The sequence below is a fragment of the Impatiens glandulifera genome, chromosome 1 (genome assembly GCF_907164915.1).
Source record: "Impatiens glandulifera chromosome 1, dImpGla2.1, whole genome shotgun sequence".
NCBI classification, from domain to species: Eukaryota; Viridiplantae; Streptophyta; class Magnoliopsida; order Ericales; family Balsaminaceae; genus Impatiens; species Impatiens glandulifera.
The window spans coordinates 92,128,391-92,151,063 of record NC_061862.1 but is presented as its reverse complement, the minus strand read 5'-3'; the positions used below and the strand labels follow the sequence as shown (position 1 = coordinate 92,151,063).

Sequence of the window (22,673 nt, the reverse complement as noted above, 5' to 3'; positions counted from 1 at the left end):
TTGTGTTTAATCACAAAAGTAAACTGCTGTAAATAAGAGACCCACGAAGCATGACGATGAGAAATCTTGTCCTGACCACCAAGATGCTTGAAGGAATCATGATCTGTATATAAGACAAACTCCCGCTGAAATAAATAATGACGCCAGTGTTTGACTGCCTGGACAATAGCATAGAACTCAATATCATAGGTACTGAAACGAAGTTTAGCGCTAGACAGTTTCTCACTAAAATAAGCAACAGGACGCCCAGATTGGCTAAGTACAGCCCCAATACCCAATTTCGAAGCATCACAATGTAGTTCAAATGGCTGGGAAAAATCAGGAAGAACCAAAATAGGGGCTGAAGTGAGTCGGTGCTTGATCTCAACAAAGGCAGCCTCGGCATCATCCGTCCAGAAGAACTTAACCCCCTTCATACAATCAGTGATAGGAGCCGTAACACTACTGAAGTGAGGAATAAAACGCCGATAGAAGGAAGCCAAGCCATGAAAACTGCGAACTTCAGTGATCGAAGAGGGGCGGGGCCACTGATTGACAGCCAGTACCTTACTCGGGTCCACTTTCAGGCCCTCCCGAGACACCACATAACCGAGGAACTGGGTAGAATCAGTAAGAAATGTGCACTTCGAGGAAGCAGCATAGAACTTGTCACGCCGGAGAACAGATAACACCTCACGAAGATGGGAGAGGTGTGCTACCTCGCTGTCACTGTAAATCAAGATGTCGTCGAAGTAAACGACTACAAACTTCCCAATGAAAGGGCGAAGAGCCTGGTTCATCACACGCATAAAGGTGCTAGGAGCATTCGACAGACCAAACGGCATAACCAGCCACTCATATAAGCCCTCACGAGTCTTAAAGGCAGTCTTCCACTCATCACCCATGCGAATACGAATCTGATGGTATCCACTCTTGAGATCCAGTTTGCTAAACACAGAAGCACCACCCAACTGATCCAACAAGTCATCCAACCGGGGAATAGGAAACCGATAACGCACTGTAATCTTGTTGATAGCACGACTATCAATGCACATACGCCAAGACCCATCCTTTTTTGGGGTAAGAAGGGCCGGGACAGCACAGGGACTAAGGCTCTCTCGAATGTGTCCCTTAGCCAGCAAGTCCTCCACCTGTCTACGCAACTCTTCATGTTCTTTGGGACTCATGCGGTAATGAGGACGGTTGGGTAGGGCAGCACTTGGAACCAAGTCAATGTGATGCTGGATATCACGCAAAGGAGGCAAGGCACAAGGCAGATTCTCAGGAAAAACATCTGCAAACTCCTGTAACAGCGGCTGCACTGGAATAGGCACCTCAGAACTAGCACCACAGGTAATCAGCGAACAAAATAGAGCAAACACCATGCCTGATTCGACCATGGCGGTTTGAAAAGGACCTCGAGACAACAAGGTGGCAGGGGGGGACGCATGATGAGTGGGGGCAGCACCCTTCTTGGGCTGATTTGGCATCAACACAATCTTGGTACCATGAAATAAGAACGTGTAGGTATTAGCACGCCCATCATGTATAACGGAATGATCAAACAGCCAAGGGCGACCAAGTAAAAGGTGACAAGCATCCATAGGAACCACATCACAATATACAGCATCACGATAATGGGAACCAATGGAAAAATTAACAAGTACGCGCTTGGAAACTGTAACATCCGTACCTTGACTCAGCCAGGACAGGCGATAAGGCTTGGGGTGAGGTTCAGTGGACAGACCCAGCTTCGAAACTGCAACCTCAGAAATCACATTCTCACAACTCCCAGCATCAATGATGAAGGTGCAAACTTTGCCACCGATGGTACAAGTGGAATGGAACAGATTATTGCGTAACCACTCGTTGTCAGGAGCACGAGGGGTTAAACATGATCGACGAATCACCAAAAGGGGGCCAACATCACCAGAAACATACTCCTCCGCTGCCTCATCATCATAAACATCATACACTGGGGCTGAATCTGAAGGAAGAGCAGAGTCAGGATCATCCACCTCAGTAAAAAGACCACGATTGGTGGACTTTGGGTTGCGACACTCTGCTTGGCGATGGCCAACTTCACCACAATTGAAACAACGCAAGCCACCGGGACGTCCCTGCGGGGGGGCTGTAGTGTTGCGAGGGGGGGCTGGGGTGGGATGGGCCGGCTGGGAAGAAGAACCAATGCCACTAGTGGGGACAACCTGTTTTCCAAAGCTACCCAAACCGCGCCTGGCTAGCTGTTTCTCAGCCTGTGAAGCACGCTGATGTGCCTCAGAAACAGTCAAGGGATCAAACATATTCAAAATATCCTGCAACTGGAGGCGAAGGCCACCAATATAGCGAGAAACCAACTGGAGAGGGGACTCAGACAGGTCAACACGAGCCACAAAGGTGTAAAACTCAGTGGAATAGTCATCCACGGAACGAGAACCCTGACGAAGATTCTGGAACCGCTGGTACAGGTTACGTTCGTAATTATATGGTAGAAACGCAGCCCTAATATGCTTCCTGAATTTGTCCCAATTCGTGAGCTTTGCCTTACCATGACGAACACGTGTCTGTTTCAACTGCTGCCACCATGCTTGTGCACGACCATGTAAGCGGATCGTAACAAGGGGTACACGACGATCTGCAGGAACTTCCTTGAAATCCAGAATCTCTTCAACCTGAGAAAGCCAATCAATAAACTCTTCCGGTGATAGACTACCATCGAACTTAGGGATGTCCACCCTGAAAGCCTGCTCCCAGCGATGATTGGGGCGTTCAGGGGATCGATTCCGAAGACCACCGAAGGGGTTTTCATCTGTCATCGTAACATCATCTTCAGGGTGGTGCATGTGCATAGATGCATCCATCCGTTGCGTCAACCATTCAACCTGCCGTCTCAAATCGTCGTTATCACGGCGAAACTCAGCGTTTTCACGTCGCAACTCAGCAAGGTCACCATCATCAGCACCAGGGGTAGGGTTGCGCGGCTGTCTTCGGGGCGGCATACCTCAGGGTCGACTGGAAACTGATACCAACTGATGCAGCGTGCGTGGCTAGGATGAACCTTTATCAAGATTCGTTGATTCTTACGAATACCGAAATTGATAGATATTGAGGAAACCTCGTTTTCTGATTAATAATCTTTCCCTAACAAAGTGTTTTAAGATCCTTTAAATACTCAAACCCTAGCTTGCAAAAGAAATAAACAACTTTTAATAAATTGCAAAAAAACACCCAAAACTAATAAAAAATGCGATTTTAAGCCCCTAAACGTTTCCGCCCGAAAAACACTAGGCAATCGTCGAAATCTGACACTTGCGAGATATTTTCGGATGCTGCAACTTTCGCATAAACGCCTCTTCAACTCGCACCGCATCATGAAGGGACTTCCAAAGTTTGAAGCTCTTTCAAGTTTGTGTGAAGATTGTTTGATAGACAAACAGAAAAAGAACTCATTACCTAAAGTAAACAAATGGAGAGCAGAACAAGTACTTCAATTAGTACATAGTGATATTTGTGGTCCTATCAATCCTACATCAAATGGAAATAAAAGGTATTTGATTACTTTCATTGATGATTTTTGCAGAAAAATTTGGGTGTATTTTTTGACAGAAAAATTAAAGGATTACAAGGTTTTCAAAATTTTCAAACACCGAGTTGAAAATGAAACTAAAATGAAACTCAAGTGTCTTAGAATTGATCGTGGAGGAGAATTCACATCTAATGAGTTTGTAGATTTCTGTCAAGATCATGGAATAAAGAAGAAACTCACTTCAGCCTACACCTCACAACAAAATGGAGTTGCTGAAAGGAAGAATTAAACGATTATGAACATGGTACGAAGTACACTTTCAAGCAGAAAAGTTCCAAAAACCTTCTGGCTAGAAGCTATAAATTGGACTGTCTATGTTTTGAATAGAAGTTCAACATTAATGATAAAGAATATAACTTCAGAAGAAGTTTGGAGCGGCTGCAAACCTACAATGGAACACTTCAGAGTATTTGGTTGTATATCTTTTGTGCATGTTCCTGATTTTAAAAAAACAAAATTGGATGAAAAAAGTCTAAAGTATGTATTGTTTGGAGTAAGTGAAGAATCAAAAGCTTATAAACTATACAATTCAGTCACTAAGAAGATAGTTATAAGCAGAGATGTTTAGTTTGAAAAGGTGAAAGCTGAAATTGGAATACTGGTCTTATAAAGGAAAGTGATGTCACATCTGTTTTGAAATAAAATTATGATAAAATAAGAGTCAACATAGAAAGAGGACAAAGTAGCAACAATGTTCAAGGGCAAAACAATATTATTTTAAGCGATAATAAGCAGGTTATTGTTGAACACAATACTACTAATGTTGCTTATGAAGACAATTTTTCTAATAAATTTTCGAGAAAGTATGGTTTATAAAAATTTTTAGGAAGTAAAATATGCTCATGTTGGTGCTACCATTGTATTCTGTGACAATAATTCAGCAATCAAGCTATCAAAAAATCATGTGATGCATGGACGAAGTAAATACATTGATTTCAGGTTTCATTTTCTTCGTGAACTTACAGAGGATGAAACTGTGAATCTAGAGTATTGCAATACTGAAGAACAAATTACAAACATAATGACTAAACCACTTAAGTTGGATACTTTTGAGAAACTGCGAGATTTGTTAGGTGTTTGTGTTGATCCAGGTGTAAATTGATACAAGTGTTACAAATTTAAGGGAGGATGTTATGTTAGTTTGTTTATTAGTTTAATATTGTATATGGAGATGTATAACTCTTTGTTCTTATTTAGAAATAGTTAGTTGTTCTTATCTTATCTAGTAGTTAGTTTATGGAAATATATTTTACTTTTCAAATGTAAGATGATGGCTATATATAGCCCTTTATTTCTTCAATAAATTCATAAATTCTCTTTTACAAATTCCTTTTCAATAATTCTTTAACTTAACTTGTCACAAAGAAGATTGGTGTTAAATTGGTCTTCAAGACCAAACTTGATGAAAAATGAGAAGTAGGCAAGTATAAAGTAAGATTGGTTATCAAAAGGCTATGCACAAAATTTAGAGATATATATATTGAGGTGTTTGTACATGTGGTCAGATGGGATACAATTATAATGATTTTTTGCAATGACTTTCAAAAGAAATTGAAACTTATATGAGATAGATGTGAAAACTACATTTTTGAATGAAAATTTATTAAAGGAAGCCTATATTGAACAACAAGGGGATTTGTCAAGAAGAGAGAGGAGCGTACAGTATATAAACTGAAGAAAGTTTTGTATAGACTGAAACATGCTCCAAGAGCCTGGTTCAGCCGTATTGATTCCTTTTTGTGTGGAACAAGATTTTAAAAAATGTTCTTCTGACTCATACTGTTGGTTAGATATATGTCTGAAAATGAAATCTTAATTGTAAGTTTATACGTGGATAACTTAATTGTGATAAGAAATAATTAGATTATGATCAGTGCATTCAAAACTAGTATGATGCAAGTGTTTGAAATGACTGATTGGAAGAATGAAGAATGAGATTTCTTCTTTGGCGTGGAAGTAAAATAAAGAAATATAATCGAGAGATTCTTGAAAGATTGGATATGATTCAGGATAATTCTGTATTCTGCTACCATGTACAAACAAAATGGTTGATACTTTGAGGTATTTGACAGTTACAAGACCTTACCCAATGTTTGTAGGTATTTTTGGGGAATTAGAGGATAACTAATCTGACACTCACAGGCATGGTCTCCGCTTAAACTCAAAGCGCTTACAGAAAAGAGAATATTTAGATATGTGAAAAGAAACTTTAGAGCTGGAAATTGACTATGAGCAAAAAAAATGGGTGAGCTCATTGGATTTACTAATAGTGATTATGCTGAAGATGATAGAAATAGTACTTCTGAATATGTGTTCATTATTGAAAATGGGGCTATGTTATGGTCTTTGAAAAAACAGCCCATTGTGACATTGTCTGCAACTGAGCCGAATTGGTGACTGTTAGATGAAGAGGATTTTGGATGCTCTTTAGTGCTCTCAGAAAAAGTGTGACAGTGTTTCTACCATCAAATTGTCAAAAAAATAAATACAACTTTGCATGGAAAAAAAAAACATATACATATCATTACCCAACAAGTGCCTAACGTAATGACCAAGGGTTTGAAGAATAAAATTTTTGAAGACTAAGAAAAACAATAGGTATGTTTAATTAATTTATGTTGTTTTAAATTTGTTCTCCGCTTCAACTTAAAATGTTCAACAAGTAGGTTTCTTTGATAAAAGTTTAATCGCAATAATCTTGTAAATAGACTAACAAGAAAATTAATACATTTTAGTGAATAAAAAACTAAGATAAACAATAGCCAATCACACCTTTCAGCCGTATCTGAATCAGTATTCAGAAATTTCAAAAACAGATAAACATAGAATAGAACTAAACATTAAACATAGCCTTTGCACCTTCATCTTATTCTTCTTCAGCCTCTCCCATTGCCACTTCATTAAACATATACTGACTCTGATACTCCATCAAATACTGCGTCGATCTCTTAACATCCCAAAAAAGTTCATAAACTCGGCTCACATCCTCCATCTCAACTACCCTCCCCTTCCGTTTCAAACAAGCCAAAGCAGAAGTTGTAATTAAATTAATCGAGTACCTCAAAGATGTGTCCACTCCGATCTTCGTCAACAGCCTCTTCGCATCTTCAGACATGTCGATTTCTTCTTCTTGGCATCTGATTTCCAGAATCTTACTAATGTCTTCTTCTGTGTAAGGCTGAGTGGAGATGATTAAGAGTCTGTCTAGGAAATCGACAGGGATCCCATGAGGGGATTTGTAGTTTGTGCCTCTGATGGCTGTGTTTCCTCGGTTGGTCGCGACGACTAATATCGGAGCCATGTCGTTTTCGAGGGCTCGGTTTAGGAATGAGAAGCATTCCATGTCTAGCATGTGGACTTCGTCGATGAAGAGAACTCCAGGAACTATTTCAGCTTTTCCTTCTTCTCTCCATTCTGCGACTTTTGTGTCTATTTGCTCTCTTACCTCTGCTCGGATTTCTCCTGTGTCGCCTGTGAAGAGAGCTAGAAATCCCTGTGTTCTGAAATTAAGTAGCAAAGGGGAGAATCAGTTCAAGTAGCCATTTTGTTGGGATAGAAAAAAATCATATTTGTCAGTGCTCACTTAAAAAGTTAATGGCTGGAAACACAAACTTTCTATGAAAAAAAGTAACATTTAAGAATAGAGAACAAGAAGTTTGAGAGGCTGCAGATTTTCCTTTAACTCCCAATAGAATTTATAATCAACCCCATACAAGTATGAAATGAGATGAAAAATGACCAATATCTTCCTTTTTGGCTAAAAATGGACTTTAAGTTCTATCTTAGCAGTTGCCATGGCATTTAGCAAACATAAGCTTCGATAGGATGTGGGGCTCATTGGGAAACCGCAAATAAGTTATGGGATTCAGACGAAGATACATTTGATGAAAAAATAAGCCCAGCTGGTGTTTACAACTTCATTTGGAAATGGGTATTTATATATGGATCTGGAACTCATTTGGAAAACACATTTAATTTTTGGGACACATCAAAATGGGGTCCAACTTGGGTACATACCCATACCCGGGTGGAAACAAACCCACATACGGTGTTTCCAAAGCCACCCATTCCACTACTCCAATTAGAAATGGGTATGTAGAAATATATGTGGGTCTCATTAGGAATAATTTATGAGATACAGATCTAGATCCATTTGGTGACATAAAAACAAATATACCCCACTTTCAAATTGGATCCCACATCCGATAAAAAATGAAACCAAATGGTTTCTCTAAAGCCACCCACCCATTCACTGCTTCATTTGGAAATGAGTATGTATATATAAATGTGGGTATCTTTGGGAAATCATAAATAATTTTTGGGAAACAGATCTAGATACATTTGGTGGAATACAACAGATGTACTGCATTTCCAAATGGGATTCCTGGGTGAAGAAAAACGAAACCAAATTGGTGTTTCCAAATTTTCCTACATTTTCTAACATCTCAGATATGATGAAGGTCTTCTCTGTTTAGATGAGCATTCAGAAACTGTAAAGAAAGAAAGGGAACTGACATGGTGTTATCAAGAAACACATATTGAGCCTCCTACCCTAGCTAATATAAGATGCAACAATTAGCCTTGATAAAAGCTCCAGTATGAAGAAATGCTACAACATACTATCACCAAAATGCATAATGTTGAATCAAATTTCATGAAAACTTATGTACATACTCATTAAGCTATCCAAAAATGCATAAATGTTGAACTCTTCAAGTAAAATACCTGCTGTTGATAACATCAATTTCATGAAGAGTAACGCAATGAACAATCTCTTTCCTCTTCTGCAACTCGCCATCTGGACACTGAACGAACTTAGTTTGTGGCCCCATTGCATCAAAATCTCTAGACCTCGAAAATGATCTACCAAGCTTAGTAATCTTTCCCGAAGCCTTGTCAATAGCTATAACATCCCCACTCTGAACCTTTTCTTTACCAAGTGACTCAATCATTTTCACACCCAAGTCATAAACAGTCTCCATCTCCGTAGTCTTGAGCGTCATCTTACCCGTCTTTGATGCCGCTCCAGAAACCGCAGGACGGTCAATTTGGATCTCCACAACTTCTCCCTCAATGACTTCGTTCTCCTCCTTGATTCTGACACCGATGGCTCTCCTGAAAGCTTGCATAAGGGCTTCGGTCTTTGACATCTCAAGGGAGAAAATTTCGCTTCCTGCTAGCATCGCAAAAGGGGTTTCTTGTCCGAGAGACTTGGCCATGCCCATGGCGATTGCGGTCTTCCCAGTTCCAGGCTGTCCTGCGAGGAGAACAGCACGGCCAGCGATTTTCCCTTCCTTGACCATCTGCACAATAAGGCCAGCAGCTTTACGAGCAGCGGTCTGGCCTACCATTCCTTCACTAGATCCTCGGGCTTCTAGGTTGGAGTCGAGGCCGAGGCCACGGATGTGTGAGTGCGCACCTATGCGCTCTATTCTTGTTAGGTCTCTGCTCTCCGAGAGCTTGAGTTCCGCCATTGTTAGTAGAGAGAAAAGCTAATTGATTGCAGAGATTGAGCGGCGGCAAGAATGATCGGGAGAGAAGGGGGTTTTATAGGGTTTTGGTTAAACAAGGTCTACGAATTCAGCCATGCTTGGTTTTCTTAGCTCTTTATTTCTTTTCTTTTTCTTTTTTTGCTTCAAGCTTTTCTTACTTTTCTAAAATTCATTAAATTTAAATGTTTTTAAATTATAAATAGACAAATTACTATTTCATCTACTCATTTTAGGACTTAATTTTAAATAAAATGTGGTATTTGAGAATACAAACTTTCAATTTTCTAATCATATCAGGTATTTTGCCAACCCAGTCTAAAAAAATCTATAAAACATAGGATAAAGTATATTTTATATATCTTTCATCATTAAATTATATTTTCTCTCATTACATTTATAATATATATATATATATTCTTTCATAAAATAAATATATATTATATTAATAAATACATAAATAATATTTTTTTAATCGATATATATTTAAATAAATATATTTTTCCTCATTAATTTCTCAAAATATATATATATATATATATATATATTATCAGATATTTTTATTATATAATTATATTTATTTTTCCTTTATTAATTTTAAATAAATATTTTCTTCTCTCATCATATATAATATTATTAATAAATTTTATATTTATATATATATAATATTATATCTGTATTTATAAAAAAAAATTATTTCTCATTTATTTATTTATTAATATAATATAATATAATATATTCTATCTCCTAATAAATATATATATATATATAATATTTCATATTAATAAAAAAATTATATCTCTTAACCTAATTAAAAAAACTCACCCCTCATTTATTTCTTAATATAATAGTTATATAATATACTTTTTTTTTTAAATGTGTCCTCCTTTTAAATATATAATATTTAAATATATATAAATATATATATATATATATATATATATATATATATATATATATATATATATATATATATATATTCCTCCTCCTCGTCATTATATATAATATTTCGTATATAATAATATAAATTATACCTCCTGCCATAATTACAAAAATATTTTATCCTCATTTATTTCACAATATATAATATTTATATATTATAAATTTATATATATATATATATATATATATATATATATATATATATATATATATATATATATATATAATCATGAACTTTTATACATTATATCATAATTTTCCAAACAAAATTAGAAAAAATTAGAAAATAATGTTAAATAATATTTTTTTTTTATTAATTTAAATTAATAATATATATAAAGAGAAAATATATATATATATATATATATTATATTTAACAATTTCAAATATTCGTGGAAATGAATGTGAGAAATGGTTGGTTAGAGGTGGTAATATGATTGTAAATTTGCATAAATTTGATGAATTGGTTAACTAAAGTGGAGAAGCATTTTTCATCGAATACATAACCCATTATAGGGCTGCAAATGAGTCGAGTCGAGCTCGACTCGATTTAGTATTTATTAGCTCGACTCGAACTCGAGCTCGAACGAGTTTATAAATTGGAGCTTGAACTCGAGCTCGACTATTAACCTACAAGCTCTGCTCGACTCGAAAAGTTTGAACTAAAATTAAATTTTCAAACTCAAGCTCGAGCTCGAACTCGAACTCGAACTCGAACTCGAACTCAAACCCAAACCCAAACCCAAACCCAAACCCAAACCCAAACCCAAACCCAAACTCAAACCCAAACCCAAACTCAAACCCAAACCCAAACCCAAACCCAAACCCAAACCCAAACCCAAACCCAAACACAAACCCAAATTTATTTTCAAAATGAAAATATCAAACTTTCATACATATTCAACATTTAAAACATTATATTTCAAAATAAAATATTAAACAATCATAATTATTCAAAATTTCAAAAATGATAGTCCAAACTTTAAAAATTACTAATCAAAATTCTAAAACATAAAATTTCAAAATTAAAGTACAAAATAATATAAATTGTTTGAATAATTAATATATTAATTTTTTTAAGTCTTTTCTTCAAGCATAACGTACTTACCTGCAGTCAATAATATGAAATGTTTAAACTTAAAAATAATTAATATAAAAATAAATGTTAAAAAATATCTAAAATTTAACTTATATATTAAGGATTAGATACTACAAAAAAAAATATATTTATAAACTTATTTATAGCTAGAATCTACTAATTTTTTTTTATATATATATATATTATAATATATTATTAATCTTATAAATTCATTTTTCCTCTCAACATATTATATATAATATATATACTATAATTTTTTTATCCCTTCCTATAATATATAAAATATATATTAACATTTTTTTAATTTTTATTATATATAATATATTTACATTTTTTATCTCTTTTAATATTGTATATAATATATTAACATTTTTTATCTCCTTTCGATATTATATAAAAGCATTTTTTCTATCATTAATCCAACCATAATATAAATTGAAAATCATTATATATAATAATGTTTTTGTATTTATTTCACATCTAATATAATTTCATGCTTTTATATATATATATATATATATATATATATATATATATATATATATATATATATATATAATATTAATGTTTTTCTATATTCATTTTATAAGCATTAGTTTCTCATCATACATAAGGAAATTAAAGTTATTTATAGTAGAAGTAAAAATAGATAGATTTTAATTACTTGTAAGCCTTGTGAATGAATGAGAAAAATATTGTAAAGAAAAGATAATATGAAAAATGGAATCAACCTATTATCAATGAGTGAAAGAAATAGTAAGAACGAAAAAAGAAAAAAAGATGAAATGGTGAAAAAGAATAAGAAGATAAGAGGATGATGAAATGCTTGAAGAAGAAGATGAAATGCTTGAAGAAGAAGATGAAATGACGATGAAGAAGATGAAATGACGATGAAGAAGAAGAAATTATGAAGACGGAAGAGAGAGAAGAAAAAAAAGATGAAAGAGTTATGTAGATTGAAATTAGAGTTTTATTTTAGATAATATAATATAATAATATGGATTGGGCCTATTATATGAGTTTTGAAAAGAGAGGAGGAAAGAAAAAAAAATATTGTTTTAAATTTTAAAATTAAAAATAAATAAAAAATATATTATATTATCAGGCTTGAAAAAGCTCGATAAGCTATTGAGCAAGCATTATATGAGCTCGAGTTCGGCTCGAATATTAAACGAGTCGGCTCGAGCTCGACTCGAACTCTATTAAAGTCAAGCTCAAGTCGAGCTTTGACCGAGCGGCTCGCGAGTAGCTCATGAACGGCTTGACTCATTTGCAGCCCTAACCCATTATAGTGATATCCCGGTGACACATATGACATATCTAACAATATCTAACATATTTAAATAATTATAATTTTATAATTCTCAATTCTAATTTTTATAAGTTGGAATTATAATTTTAAATTTTATTTTTTATATATTTTTAAACAAAATAATTTATTATTTTATCATTTAAAACACAATTAAAATTTTCAATTGATTATAATTTCTTTTTTATTATTTTTAAGTAAGTTAACATTTTGAATTAATATATATATAGAGGGTATTATGTATTTTGTTTTTGAATTGTTTTTTAAATCTATGAAGTTATCCGGTAGAACTTATATATTTTAATAAAAATAAAAATTTAATTTTTTTTTAATATTTGAGTTATTATAATTGGTTATGTTAAATCAATATTTTAATAAAATAGATAATATATTAAAATTATTAATATTATATTGTTTTTTTCAAATATAAGAATTGAAATTAAATTATAACTTTATAGTTTTTAACATAGAAATTGAATTATAATTTAATGTCAATAAATTAAAATTAGAATTTCAATGTAGATTAGGAGGGAAATTTGAGGAAATGACCTAAAAATGAGGTTATTTGAGCTGGTGGTAACTTATAAATTAAATTGCGCTCGTGGTCTTTTTATTTTTTTTTTGACGAATTTGCCATTTTCGTGAAATGCGAAGGGACTTAACGTTTCGCGAAGTGGGAATGTGTGAAATGTCCAGATTACCCTTACTATTTAATATAACCTCCCTTATTTTTTTTCATTTTTTTTCTTCTCCTTCTCTCTCTTCCCGCTCTTCTCCTCCTTCTCTCTAAACTCCGGCGGCGATCTCGGCGACGATGGGTCAAAATCCACGATGAGCTCCACGATGAGCACGAGCACTGTTCCACTTGGTACGTTTATTTTAAGCATGATACTTCAAGTTTATTGATGTTTGGTTTCTTCAAATCACTGTTGTTCAGGGTTTGCTTCCCGTTTCGCTAAGGCCTAGCGATTCGCGAAGGCCTTCCCGTTTCGCTAAGTGCCTAGCGATTCGCGAAGGCCTTCCTGTTTCGCTAAGAGTCTAGCGATTCGCGAAGTATTAATTATCCGTTTCTTAATCAAATCATGTTTTTTATTGCAGTTGAAGTTTTCGTTTTCTATAATGGAGAGTGGAAACTTGATGCTGATGGAATACTGTATTTTGATGCATCTTCAATCAAAACATTTGATTTACCCCAAAATATTCGTTTTCTGAATTACTTGATATACTCTACGATAGACTTAATGTACATAAATCTACATACGATTTAGTGCTGCAAGTCAAGTATGATATTCCGAATATCAGAAATCCAAAACCTATTTTTATTGATTATGATGGGGATTTGAACACATATTCACGCTTGATTTTGGGTCCAACCGTGTCACCATTGTGTGTCTCTGTAGTAGAGAAGTCAGCATTTACTAAAGAAAAGATACCACTACTTACATACCCAACTCAAGAAAGTATACTACCACCACAACTTACTCACAAAATTGTACCACCCGTTGTACCCTCGGAATTCTTTGTTGAAAGTCAAAATGAAGTCGGAGAAAACTCTTTGCCTCACATCCCACTTACTCAGGACTTGCATGTTAATACTGGTGAAAAAACATCTATACCTATACTAACAAGTGCAAGAAGATCATCAATGGGTACACCAACTAGTGCAAGAAAGGCATCAATGGGTACAACATCTAGTGCAAGAAGATCATCAATGGGTACACCATCTAGTGCAAAAAGATCATCAATGGGTACACCATCGACAGACCCGACAGACACATCACCGCCAGACCCTTCATTTGCGATGGTATTAACTAGTGAAACCGTATTGGAAGTCGGTTCGTTAATAAAAAGAACTTCAACTTGCTCTATATAAATATGCGATGACCAATCATTTTGAATTCAAAGTGGAGAAGTCAAGAAAACATCTTTGGGAAGTGAAATGTTTGGATGAGACATGCAAGTGGAGCTTGCGGGCTGTGAAAGGTAAGTTTTCTAAGATGTTTGAGATCCGGAAATTTGAGTAACAACACTCATGCTCAGTTTTGTCGAGGCCAAAGAAAAAATGCAAACACCAGCATGGGTTATTGAGTAGTGCGTGAAGAGCAAGTACATGGACCATCACCATAACCACTTGCCTAAGAAAATAATTGAAGACATGTAGTCAACTTATGGGATATTTTTGACTTATAATAAGGCATGGAGGGCAAGAGAAAATTCTTTAATAGCGGTGCGAGGAACGGCAAAGGATTCCTATGGAATACTGCCATCATACCTTTACATGTTAAAGAAGTATAATCCTGGTACCATAACTGACATCCAGACAGACGAGCTCGGCCACTTCAAGTATATGTTCATGTCCCTAGGCCTCTCAATTAGGGGTTTCAAATCCTTTTGCCGTCCTGTATTATGTGTTGATGCTAGTTTTCTTAAGCACAAGGTGGGTGGTCAATTATTGGTGGCTATTGCATTGGATGCGAATGAGCAACTATATCCTGTCGCATTCGGCGTTGTTGATTCAGAGAATAATAACTCCTGGACTTATTTTATGCAAAAACTGAGAGACGCAATTGGATTAGTTGATGATCTCGTCTTCGTATCCGACAGACACCCAAGCATCACCAATGTCTTGTGTGTTGTTTTTCCAGAAGCAGACCACGGTGCGTGCACATATCACATAAAGATGAATATTGTGGCCAAATTCAAAAGTGATAAGTGTCATGCGGAGTTTGATTCGGCTTCTAGGGCGTACATTATCCACGAATTTAATCGGTTTTTTTACAAGATCAATGTTAAAGATCATAGAATTGCTGCCTATTTGGAAGAAATTGGGTTCCAAAGATGGAGTAGAACATTTTTTCCAGGTAAGAAATACAATCAACTCACAAGCAATTATGCTGAAAGTTTCAATAGTTAGAGCAGGGAAGCCAGAAAGTATCTCATTTCAGAAATGGCTGAGTATTTAAGATTCACAATACAACATTGGTTTAACGATTGAAGAGAAAAAGCGTTCAATCACGAAGAAGTTTTATCTCCAAATTATGAGAAGGTGTTACGTGAGGGATTCGAGAAGGCTAGATTTTATACAGTCCAATTGCTTAACCGATTCGAGTTTTATGTGCATGACAATCAGTCCCATTTCAAAGTCAATTTGAAAGACATGAACTGCACTTGTAGAGTATTTGAAGTTTTGGGTCTTCCTTGTACGCATGCAATGGCTGCTGCCCGTAGTCGGAATTTGGTTTCTTATGACTTCTGTTCAAGGTATTATTTAGCTCACATGTTCAATTTGTTTAACCAATTGATCAATCGTTATATTTTCCATTCACACAGGTATTACACAACTGAATGTTGGATAAATTCATATGCAGAGACATGTTATCCTCCCGGTGATGAAGAAAATTGGGATGTTCCCGAACATATCAAGCAACGCTCGTGTCTTAAACCAAATGTCAAGGTTAAGAAAGGTCGACCACAAACAAAGCGTAGGTCATCCCAAGGTGAGGTCTGTAAGGTCCCGAGACGATACAGCTCATGTGCTGGACTAGGACATAATAGGGCAATATGCAAAGCAGTAATGCATGCACCATCTACTGCAATAGCATCATCATCTAAGCAGCATGAGTCATCTTCTCAACAACACGAGCCATCATCTCAAGAGTATGAGCCTTTAGATTGATTGTGGTAATACTTAGCTTGAAAGATTATTATGGTTGTAATATATGTTGTTAATTGAATTGAATTATGGTGGTACTTTTCAGTTGAAGTATGTTTTGTTCACATTCAGGTTGTTTGGGATAAGTTGTTGTATATGATGTTCATTCAGGTTGTTTGGGAAGCACTTAGCGAATCGCTAGGTACTTAGCAAAACGGGAAGGGCAAAGCGAAACGGTAAGTACCTAGCGATTTGCTAAGTCCTTAGCGAATCGCGAAGTACTTAGCAAATCGCGAAGTTCTTAGCGAAACGAAATGCACAAATATGAACCAATATTAACTTCAAATATTTTAACATTTCACCAAAGTTAATATATGAATGAATATACATTTAACAATTTTATTACAATAATACTAAGGTTCAATAACTTGATGGAATAACCTAACCGCCATCTTCTGCCTAAAAAACTCAATGTTATCTGATGTCACATTTTGCACGCCTAGGTTAGCAGTCAAGTATTCCATGTACATCAGCGTGAATACACCACAGTTCCCACTCTCGGATGCTCTTGGGACCTCCCCTATCTTTGCTACTACGGTTTTGACTTTGGGGTGTGGGAACCTTTTGTATGTCATGGGTTTGATGGGGTCTTTGAAGTTGAAGTCAGGATACCTTATCCTCTCACCGTCATTTATTGTATGTGCAAATATATGTGGAATCATCTCACACAACGGTTTCTAAAAAGGATCCATGTTCTTATAAAGATAAGCATCGCAGTCATACACGTCAATTCGATTCTTCTGAAGACGTGCAACACACATAATCCAATGCTTCTGGTTTATATTGACGGGCAAGTAAATATTGTCGATTGTTGACCATTCAGGCATATTTCTATGCGGTGCACCCATGTAATAGTCTTTGAATTCTTCGACTGGATATTTTGCACTATCGTTACTAAATTTCTTATGCTCTCGCCTTATTCTATATGCCAAAACGCAGTCCCCTATTGCGACTTTAGACTTTTTATACGACTTGGGATATTCTGCAATCCTTTTTCGCAAAAGGTAGCAGAATGCATCAATTTCCTGCACAATGGGAATACATTCAGTATATATCAAACAACATTGAACCGTACTCAACGAAAAGTTAGGTCCTTAGCGAATCCTAGGTACCTAGCGATTCGTGAAGTACATTAATAATGAATAATGAATTGCACGACTTACAGTGTCTTCAAGCCATGTCAACCTTGTTAGAACTCTAACAAACATATCCTTCCCCACTACGCAAGTCGCTACATCCTTTTTCACATCATTGGTTTTTGGATCATCCAACCAATCTTTTACTTTATCCAGCAGCTCATCTTCAAATTTTTGAATGGGATTGATTTTCATTGGATCATTTGTCTTTGGCAGTTTTGACAAAGAAGGGTTGGTATACGATTCATCTTTTTTCGGCTTCCTCACTCTCCTCCCAAAATTTCCTTTAGGAGGAGTATTGTATAACTTGAAATCATCATTGTCATCTTCAACCTTCTTACTCTCAATTCCTTTTTTCACTTTCACATCCACACTCTCCTCATCCTTCACCTTCACTTTCAGATCCTTCACCTTCAATTTCAGATCATCCACATCATCCATCTTCTCATCATCCTCCACAGCATTCATCTTCTCATCATCATCCACAACATCCATCTTCTCATCCTGCAAAATAGCAACATTGTGGTCAGATATGTACTTAGCGAAACGCTAGGTACTTAGAGAAATGCTAGGTACTTAGCGAAACGCTAGGTAATTACCTTAGTCTCCTACTTCTAGTCAACAACCTTGCTCTCCTCCTTCTACTCAACAACAACCTTGCTCTCCTCCTTCTGGTCAACAACCTTGCAAAGTAGCAACATTGTGGTCAGATATGTACTTAGTAAGTTCAAAATTCTAAATCTTACCTCATTCTCCTCCACATTCTGGTCAACCTTGCTCTCCTCCTCCTCGAATTCTTCGACCTTCACATCCTTCACCTGCAAAATAGCAACATTGTGGTCAGATATGTACTTAGTAAGTTCAAAATTATAAATCTTACCTCATTCTCCTCCACATTCTGGTCAATCTTGCTCTCCTCCTCCTCGAATTCTTCGACATTCACATCCTTAGGATCCTTCACATGCAAAATAGCAACATTGTGGTCATATATGTACTTAGTAAGTTCAAAATTCTAAATCTTACATCATTCTTCTCCACATTCTGGTCAACCTTTCTCTTCTCCTCCTTGAATTCTTCAGGATCCTTCACCTGTAAAATAGCAACATTCTGGTCAGATTCATACTTAGCGAAACGCTAGGTACTTAGCGAATCGCTAGGTACTTAGAGAAACGCTAGGTACTTAGCGAAACTCTAAGCACTTAGTATGGATGGACAAAATTTTACCTCAGTCTTCTCCTTCTTCTTGCCCACCTTGCTCTTCTTCTTCTTCATCTTCTTCATATCATCTAATTTGGTTAATAATATGGATATCCTTTTGTTGGATTTATCTAACAACTGTTGGGACATACTAAAAACCATCATCTTCATCGAATCAAGGTGAGTTTGTTGAGTTTATTTGATTGTGATTTTCAACTCTTTGATAATCTCTGTTTTCAGCACTTTCAGCTCCTCCTTTAACTCTATTTTCAGCTCTTTCACCTCCTCCTTCAGCTCTTCACATTTACATCCAACACCAACAGAAGGTGTCCAAGGACTTGAAGTCGTACTGGGGGGAGTAGGAATGCGGGTCGGACTCGATACATAAGCAAGCTTCCGTTTCAAGTTGACTGCTTCTTTGAGAGTACCTTCAGCCTTTCTCTTCCTGGAGGCAGGTTTGGGGGGAGTACATTCTTCATGTTCACTTTCATCTTCATCAAAATCCTCTTTGATTACCTTCCCTTCAGTAAATCCCTCAAAAAAACATCAGTTGTCTCGTCCATTTCTTCAAATTCCTCACCACTATATAACCTCTTCTCCAAGGATTACTCTTCCATCTCAGTCACATCCGTGGTCTCAAGGGCAGACTTTACCTCGACCTTGGGCGTAACAACCTTGGGCGTACGTAGAGGGTCATTAATCTGATTTTTTCTGAAGAATTTAGGGACAAAACTTTGGATGACCTCATACGTCCACACTTGAAGTGCCAGTGCGAACCCATAAATGTTATATGCAAAAGGAGCATAAGGATCATCAGTCTTCTCCTTCTTCGAATAATATGAGAGACTCAGATGTTTCATGTTCTTATTTAAACCCTTGAAGGTGGCTCTAAAGGTGGCCTTCCCCCATGGATATCGGAGGAAAGTTTCCTCGTCTTCCACCATGTGGAGTATTTTTGGAAATATCACCCTCATTGGGTCAAATGTAAATAGGTACTCGCAAATCAGGCATACCAGCCCCATCTTGAATGCATCTTCCTTGTCTTTGCATTTCAAAAAAGCAGTCTCCAACTCGCTCATTCGCACACTATTTTTCCCTTTGAAATATTTCACCGAGAGAGGTGGAGAACCTCGGAATTCCTCTTCGTTCAACTCAGGAAAACTTCCGAAGTACAGGCCTGTAACCAACGCATACTCCTTCATACCAAATATAAGTTAATGCCCATTCACCATGAAAGTTATCTCCTTGGAGTTTGAGCTTACCCTCCTCATCAACATATGATGTACTATTGTTCCTGAGAACTGCAAAACTGGGGCTGTGAATAATGATCTGAACTGGGTATTGTAAACCCTCTCCAAAAGATCCATATCTTCGAACTTCTTAACAATTTTCTTCAGGAAGAGGGCACTTTTCCAAGAAATCCGACCAGGAAACTCAGTAATTGTGGTTTCTGCCATCTACAAAAGGAACAACATCATCAAAAATGTAAGAACAAATACATACACCATCGCAAACCATAATTACTTAGCGAATCGCTAGGCACTTAGCGAATCGTTAGGCACTTAGTGAATCGCAAGGTACTTAGCAAATCGCTAGGTACTTAGCGAATCGGGAGGTACCTAGCGAAACCCTAATAGCGAAGAATATTAACTGAACATAAGACAACAAAAACCATACATAAACTAATAAAAAAAATCCTAAACAAAAACCAGAAACAGACAAGAAACACTAAAACTTAACATGCAAAACCCCTTAAACTTTACATGCAAAAACCAAAACTCATAAACAAAAAACCAGAAAATGATCGGGGAGAAGAAAGAACCAACCTGTTTAATAATGACGAACGAGAAGAAAGAACCGAGAAGACGACGGGCAGAAATGATCGGCCTTAACAGGGTTTAGTGAAGACAGTGGGTTAGATAGAGACCAGTCGCGCGGTTAAAATGAAATGTTCTGAAATGATTTTTTAAATATAAGGAATATCGCGTGTGCGTACGCGCGTCTCTTCAACTTCCGTAGCGAGTCGGTGAGCACTAAGCGAATCGCGAGGCACTTAGCGAATCGCGAGGCACTTAGCGAATCGCGAGGTGCTTAGCGAATCGCGAAGTCATTGAGCTCTAGGTAAGAGAAGATGGTTTGAATACGATTTTGTTAGTCATTAAGCATATTTGTTTAATAACGAACTAAATCGAATTCAAACCATCATCTCTTAACTGGAGCTCGAAGTACTTAGCGAATCGTGAAGTACAAAAAATTTTATTGGTTTCATAGGTAATCTATCTCGTTTGACAAAGTATCAACAACAAAGTCATGATTTTGAAGAGAAGATGTGTTAACAAAACAAACCTTATAATTTTACATGGTAACATTTAGATTATTCAGAAAAGGCCTTTGAAGAATCAATCATTGAGCTCCAGCTAAGAGAAGATTGTTTGAAATTTATTTCTTTAGCTTAATGACTAACGAAATCAATGTCAGCCCATCTTCTCTTATCTGGAGCTCAATGATGGATTCTTAAATGGCTTTTTTCTGAAGAATATAAATGTTTCCATTAATGTAAAAAGATAAGGTTTGTTTTGCTAACACAACTTCTCTTCAAAACCATGAAGTGATGTAGATACCTTGTCAAATGAAGTTCATGATTAACTATAAATAACAAAAAATCTTGACACTTAGCGAATCGCAAGGTACTACTTAGCGAAACGTTAAGCCCTTAGCGAAACGATAAGTCCTTAGCGAAACGGTAAGTCCTTAGAGAAACGGTAAGTACTTAGCAAAACGTTTAGTCCTTAGCGAAACATTTAGCGAATCTTCCCTGAAACGGAAACCCATATGATCCGAGATTTTCTACAAAAGCCATTAATGAACCTAACGAAATGCTCAAATATGAACCAATATGAACCAAATAACAAATAAGAACCCACAAATATGAACAAATATGAACCAATATGAACCAAATAAGAACAGGTTAAATCGAGGGGTTTGAAATGAAGAAAATGGAAACATGAACATAACTCGAATTAGGTTTATGTTTGAAATGAATATCTTCTTCGACCTTCAAATCCTTAGAATCGGAGACCTACGTGCAAAATAGGTTTAGGGTTAGGGTTTATGAAGATTGTGTAAATAAAAACATAAATGGATTAGGTTAGAAATAAAGATCTTGTAAATTTGTATGAATTGAACCGCCGCCCCGCAGCCTCCGTCGCCGTCGTCGCCGCCGCCCCGCAGCCTCCGTCGTCGTCGTCGTCGCTGCCGTGAAAGAGAGAACAAGAGAAGAGAGAGAAAGAAAACGAAGTAAATAAAAAAATTACAGTATTTATACTAAACCTAATTCACTTCGCGAAATGCTAAGCCCCTTAGCGTTTCGCGAAAGAGAAATTTCGTCAAAAAAAATAAACGACCACGAGCGCAATTTTATTTATAAATTACCACCAGGTCAAATAAGTGGATCTTTGAGGTCATTTCCTCAAATTTCCCAACTAGGAAAATCCCCACTCGAATAAAAATATATTGTTACAACAGCCCACGTTCATAAAATTTGGTGTTGAATTTAAAATATAAAGTGTTATTATCCTAGTTGGTTAAAAAATTGTATTTGTTTTATTAGGTTGCGAGTTCGAAACATACCTATAACATATTTAATTTTATTTTAACGGTTTTAAGTTTATGGGCGGATCAATTCAGAATCCGACCTAAATATTCATTTACTCTCACTTATATATCCAAATTAACCACAGCTCTCAACCCGGCAATCCGGACACTTTCAAAATTAAGCATCATTATATATATATATATATATATATATATATATATATATATATATATATATATATATATATATTAGTTAGTTAAAAATGTTCCGCATTCATCAAATTTGGTGTTGAATTTAAAATATAATGTGTTATTAGCTTTATTGGTTAAAGAGTTGTACTTGTTTTTGTTAGGTTGCGAGTTCAAAACATATTTATAGCATTTTTTAATTTATTTTTAACTGTTTTAAGTTTATGAGCAAGTCAATCCAGAATTCGATCCAAGTATTTATTTACTCTAACATATATATCCAAATTAATCACAACTCTCGACCCGACAATCCGAACACTTTCAAAATTAAGCATCATTATAATTATATTATATATATATATAAACATGAGTGATAAAGATAATTACAATTTAAGAATTTTTTTCAAATAAAACTGATGAAGTATTTTTTATTCAAAGACC

At 35.8% G+C, this 22,673-nt stretch overlaps 2 protein-coding genes across 2 annotated transcripts; both read right to left on the bottom strand.

Annotated features, from left to right (window-relative positions):
* Positions 1–6,315: 6,315 nt before the first annotated feature.
* Positions 6,316–9,134, bottom strand: LOC124919296 (ruvB-like 2). The gene is made up of 2 exons (XM_047459519.1): positions 8,291–9,134; positions 6,316–7,065 (listed from the first exon to the last, which is right to left on the bottom strand). The coding sequence occupies exons 1-2, from the start codon at positions 9,037–9,039 to the stop codon at positions 6,432–6,434; spliced, it is 1,383 nt and encodes a 460-aa protein (XP_047315475.1). The 5' UTR covers positions 9,040–9,134; the 3' UTR covers positions 6,316–6,431.
* Positions 9,135–16,793: 7,659 nt separating this feature from the next.
* On the bottom strand, positions 16,794–19,967 carry LOC124936237. The gene is made up of 11 exons (XM_047476723.1): positions 19,953–19,967; positions 19,736–19,906; positions 19,579–19,645; positions 19,103–19,383; positions 18,693–18,983; positions 18,276–18,341; positions 18,133–18,207; positions 17,999–18,070; positions 17,909–17,935; positions 17,280–17,756; positions 16,794–17,141 (listed from the first exon to the last, which is right to left on the bottom strand). The coding sequence occupies exons 1-11, from the start codon at positions 19,965–19,967 to the stop codon at positions 16,794–16,796; spliced, it is 1,890 nt and encodes a 629-aa protein (XP_047332679.1).
* Positions 19,968–22,673: the final 2,706 nt, after the last annotated feature.

What these genes read in the sequence shown, in the direction of transcription:
- LOC124936237 (XM_047476723.1), bottom strand. An exon ending in TGCAGTTCTCAGGAACAATA is followed by an intron (nt 19,646 to 19,735) that starts GTACATCATATG and finishes TTTGGTATGAAG; the next exon opens with GAGTATGCGTTGGTTACAGG. An exon ending in AGAATGTGGAGGAGAATGAG is followed by an intron (nt 18,071 to 18,132) that starts GTAAGATTTATA and finishes GCTATTTTGCAG; the next exon opens with GTGAAGGATGTGAAGGTCGA.
- LOC124919296 (XM_047459519.1), bottom strand. Translation starts at nt 9,039, where the DNA reads ATGGCGGAACTCAAGCTCTCGGAGAGCAGAGACCTAACAAGAATAGAG. An exon ending in ATTGATGTTATCAACAGCAG is followed by an intron (nt 7,066 to 8,290) that starts GTATTTTACTTG and finishes ACTTAATTTCAG; the next exon opens with AACACAGGGATTTCTAGCTC.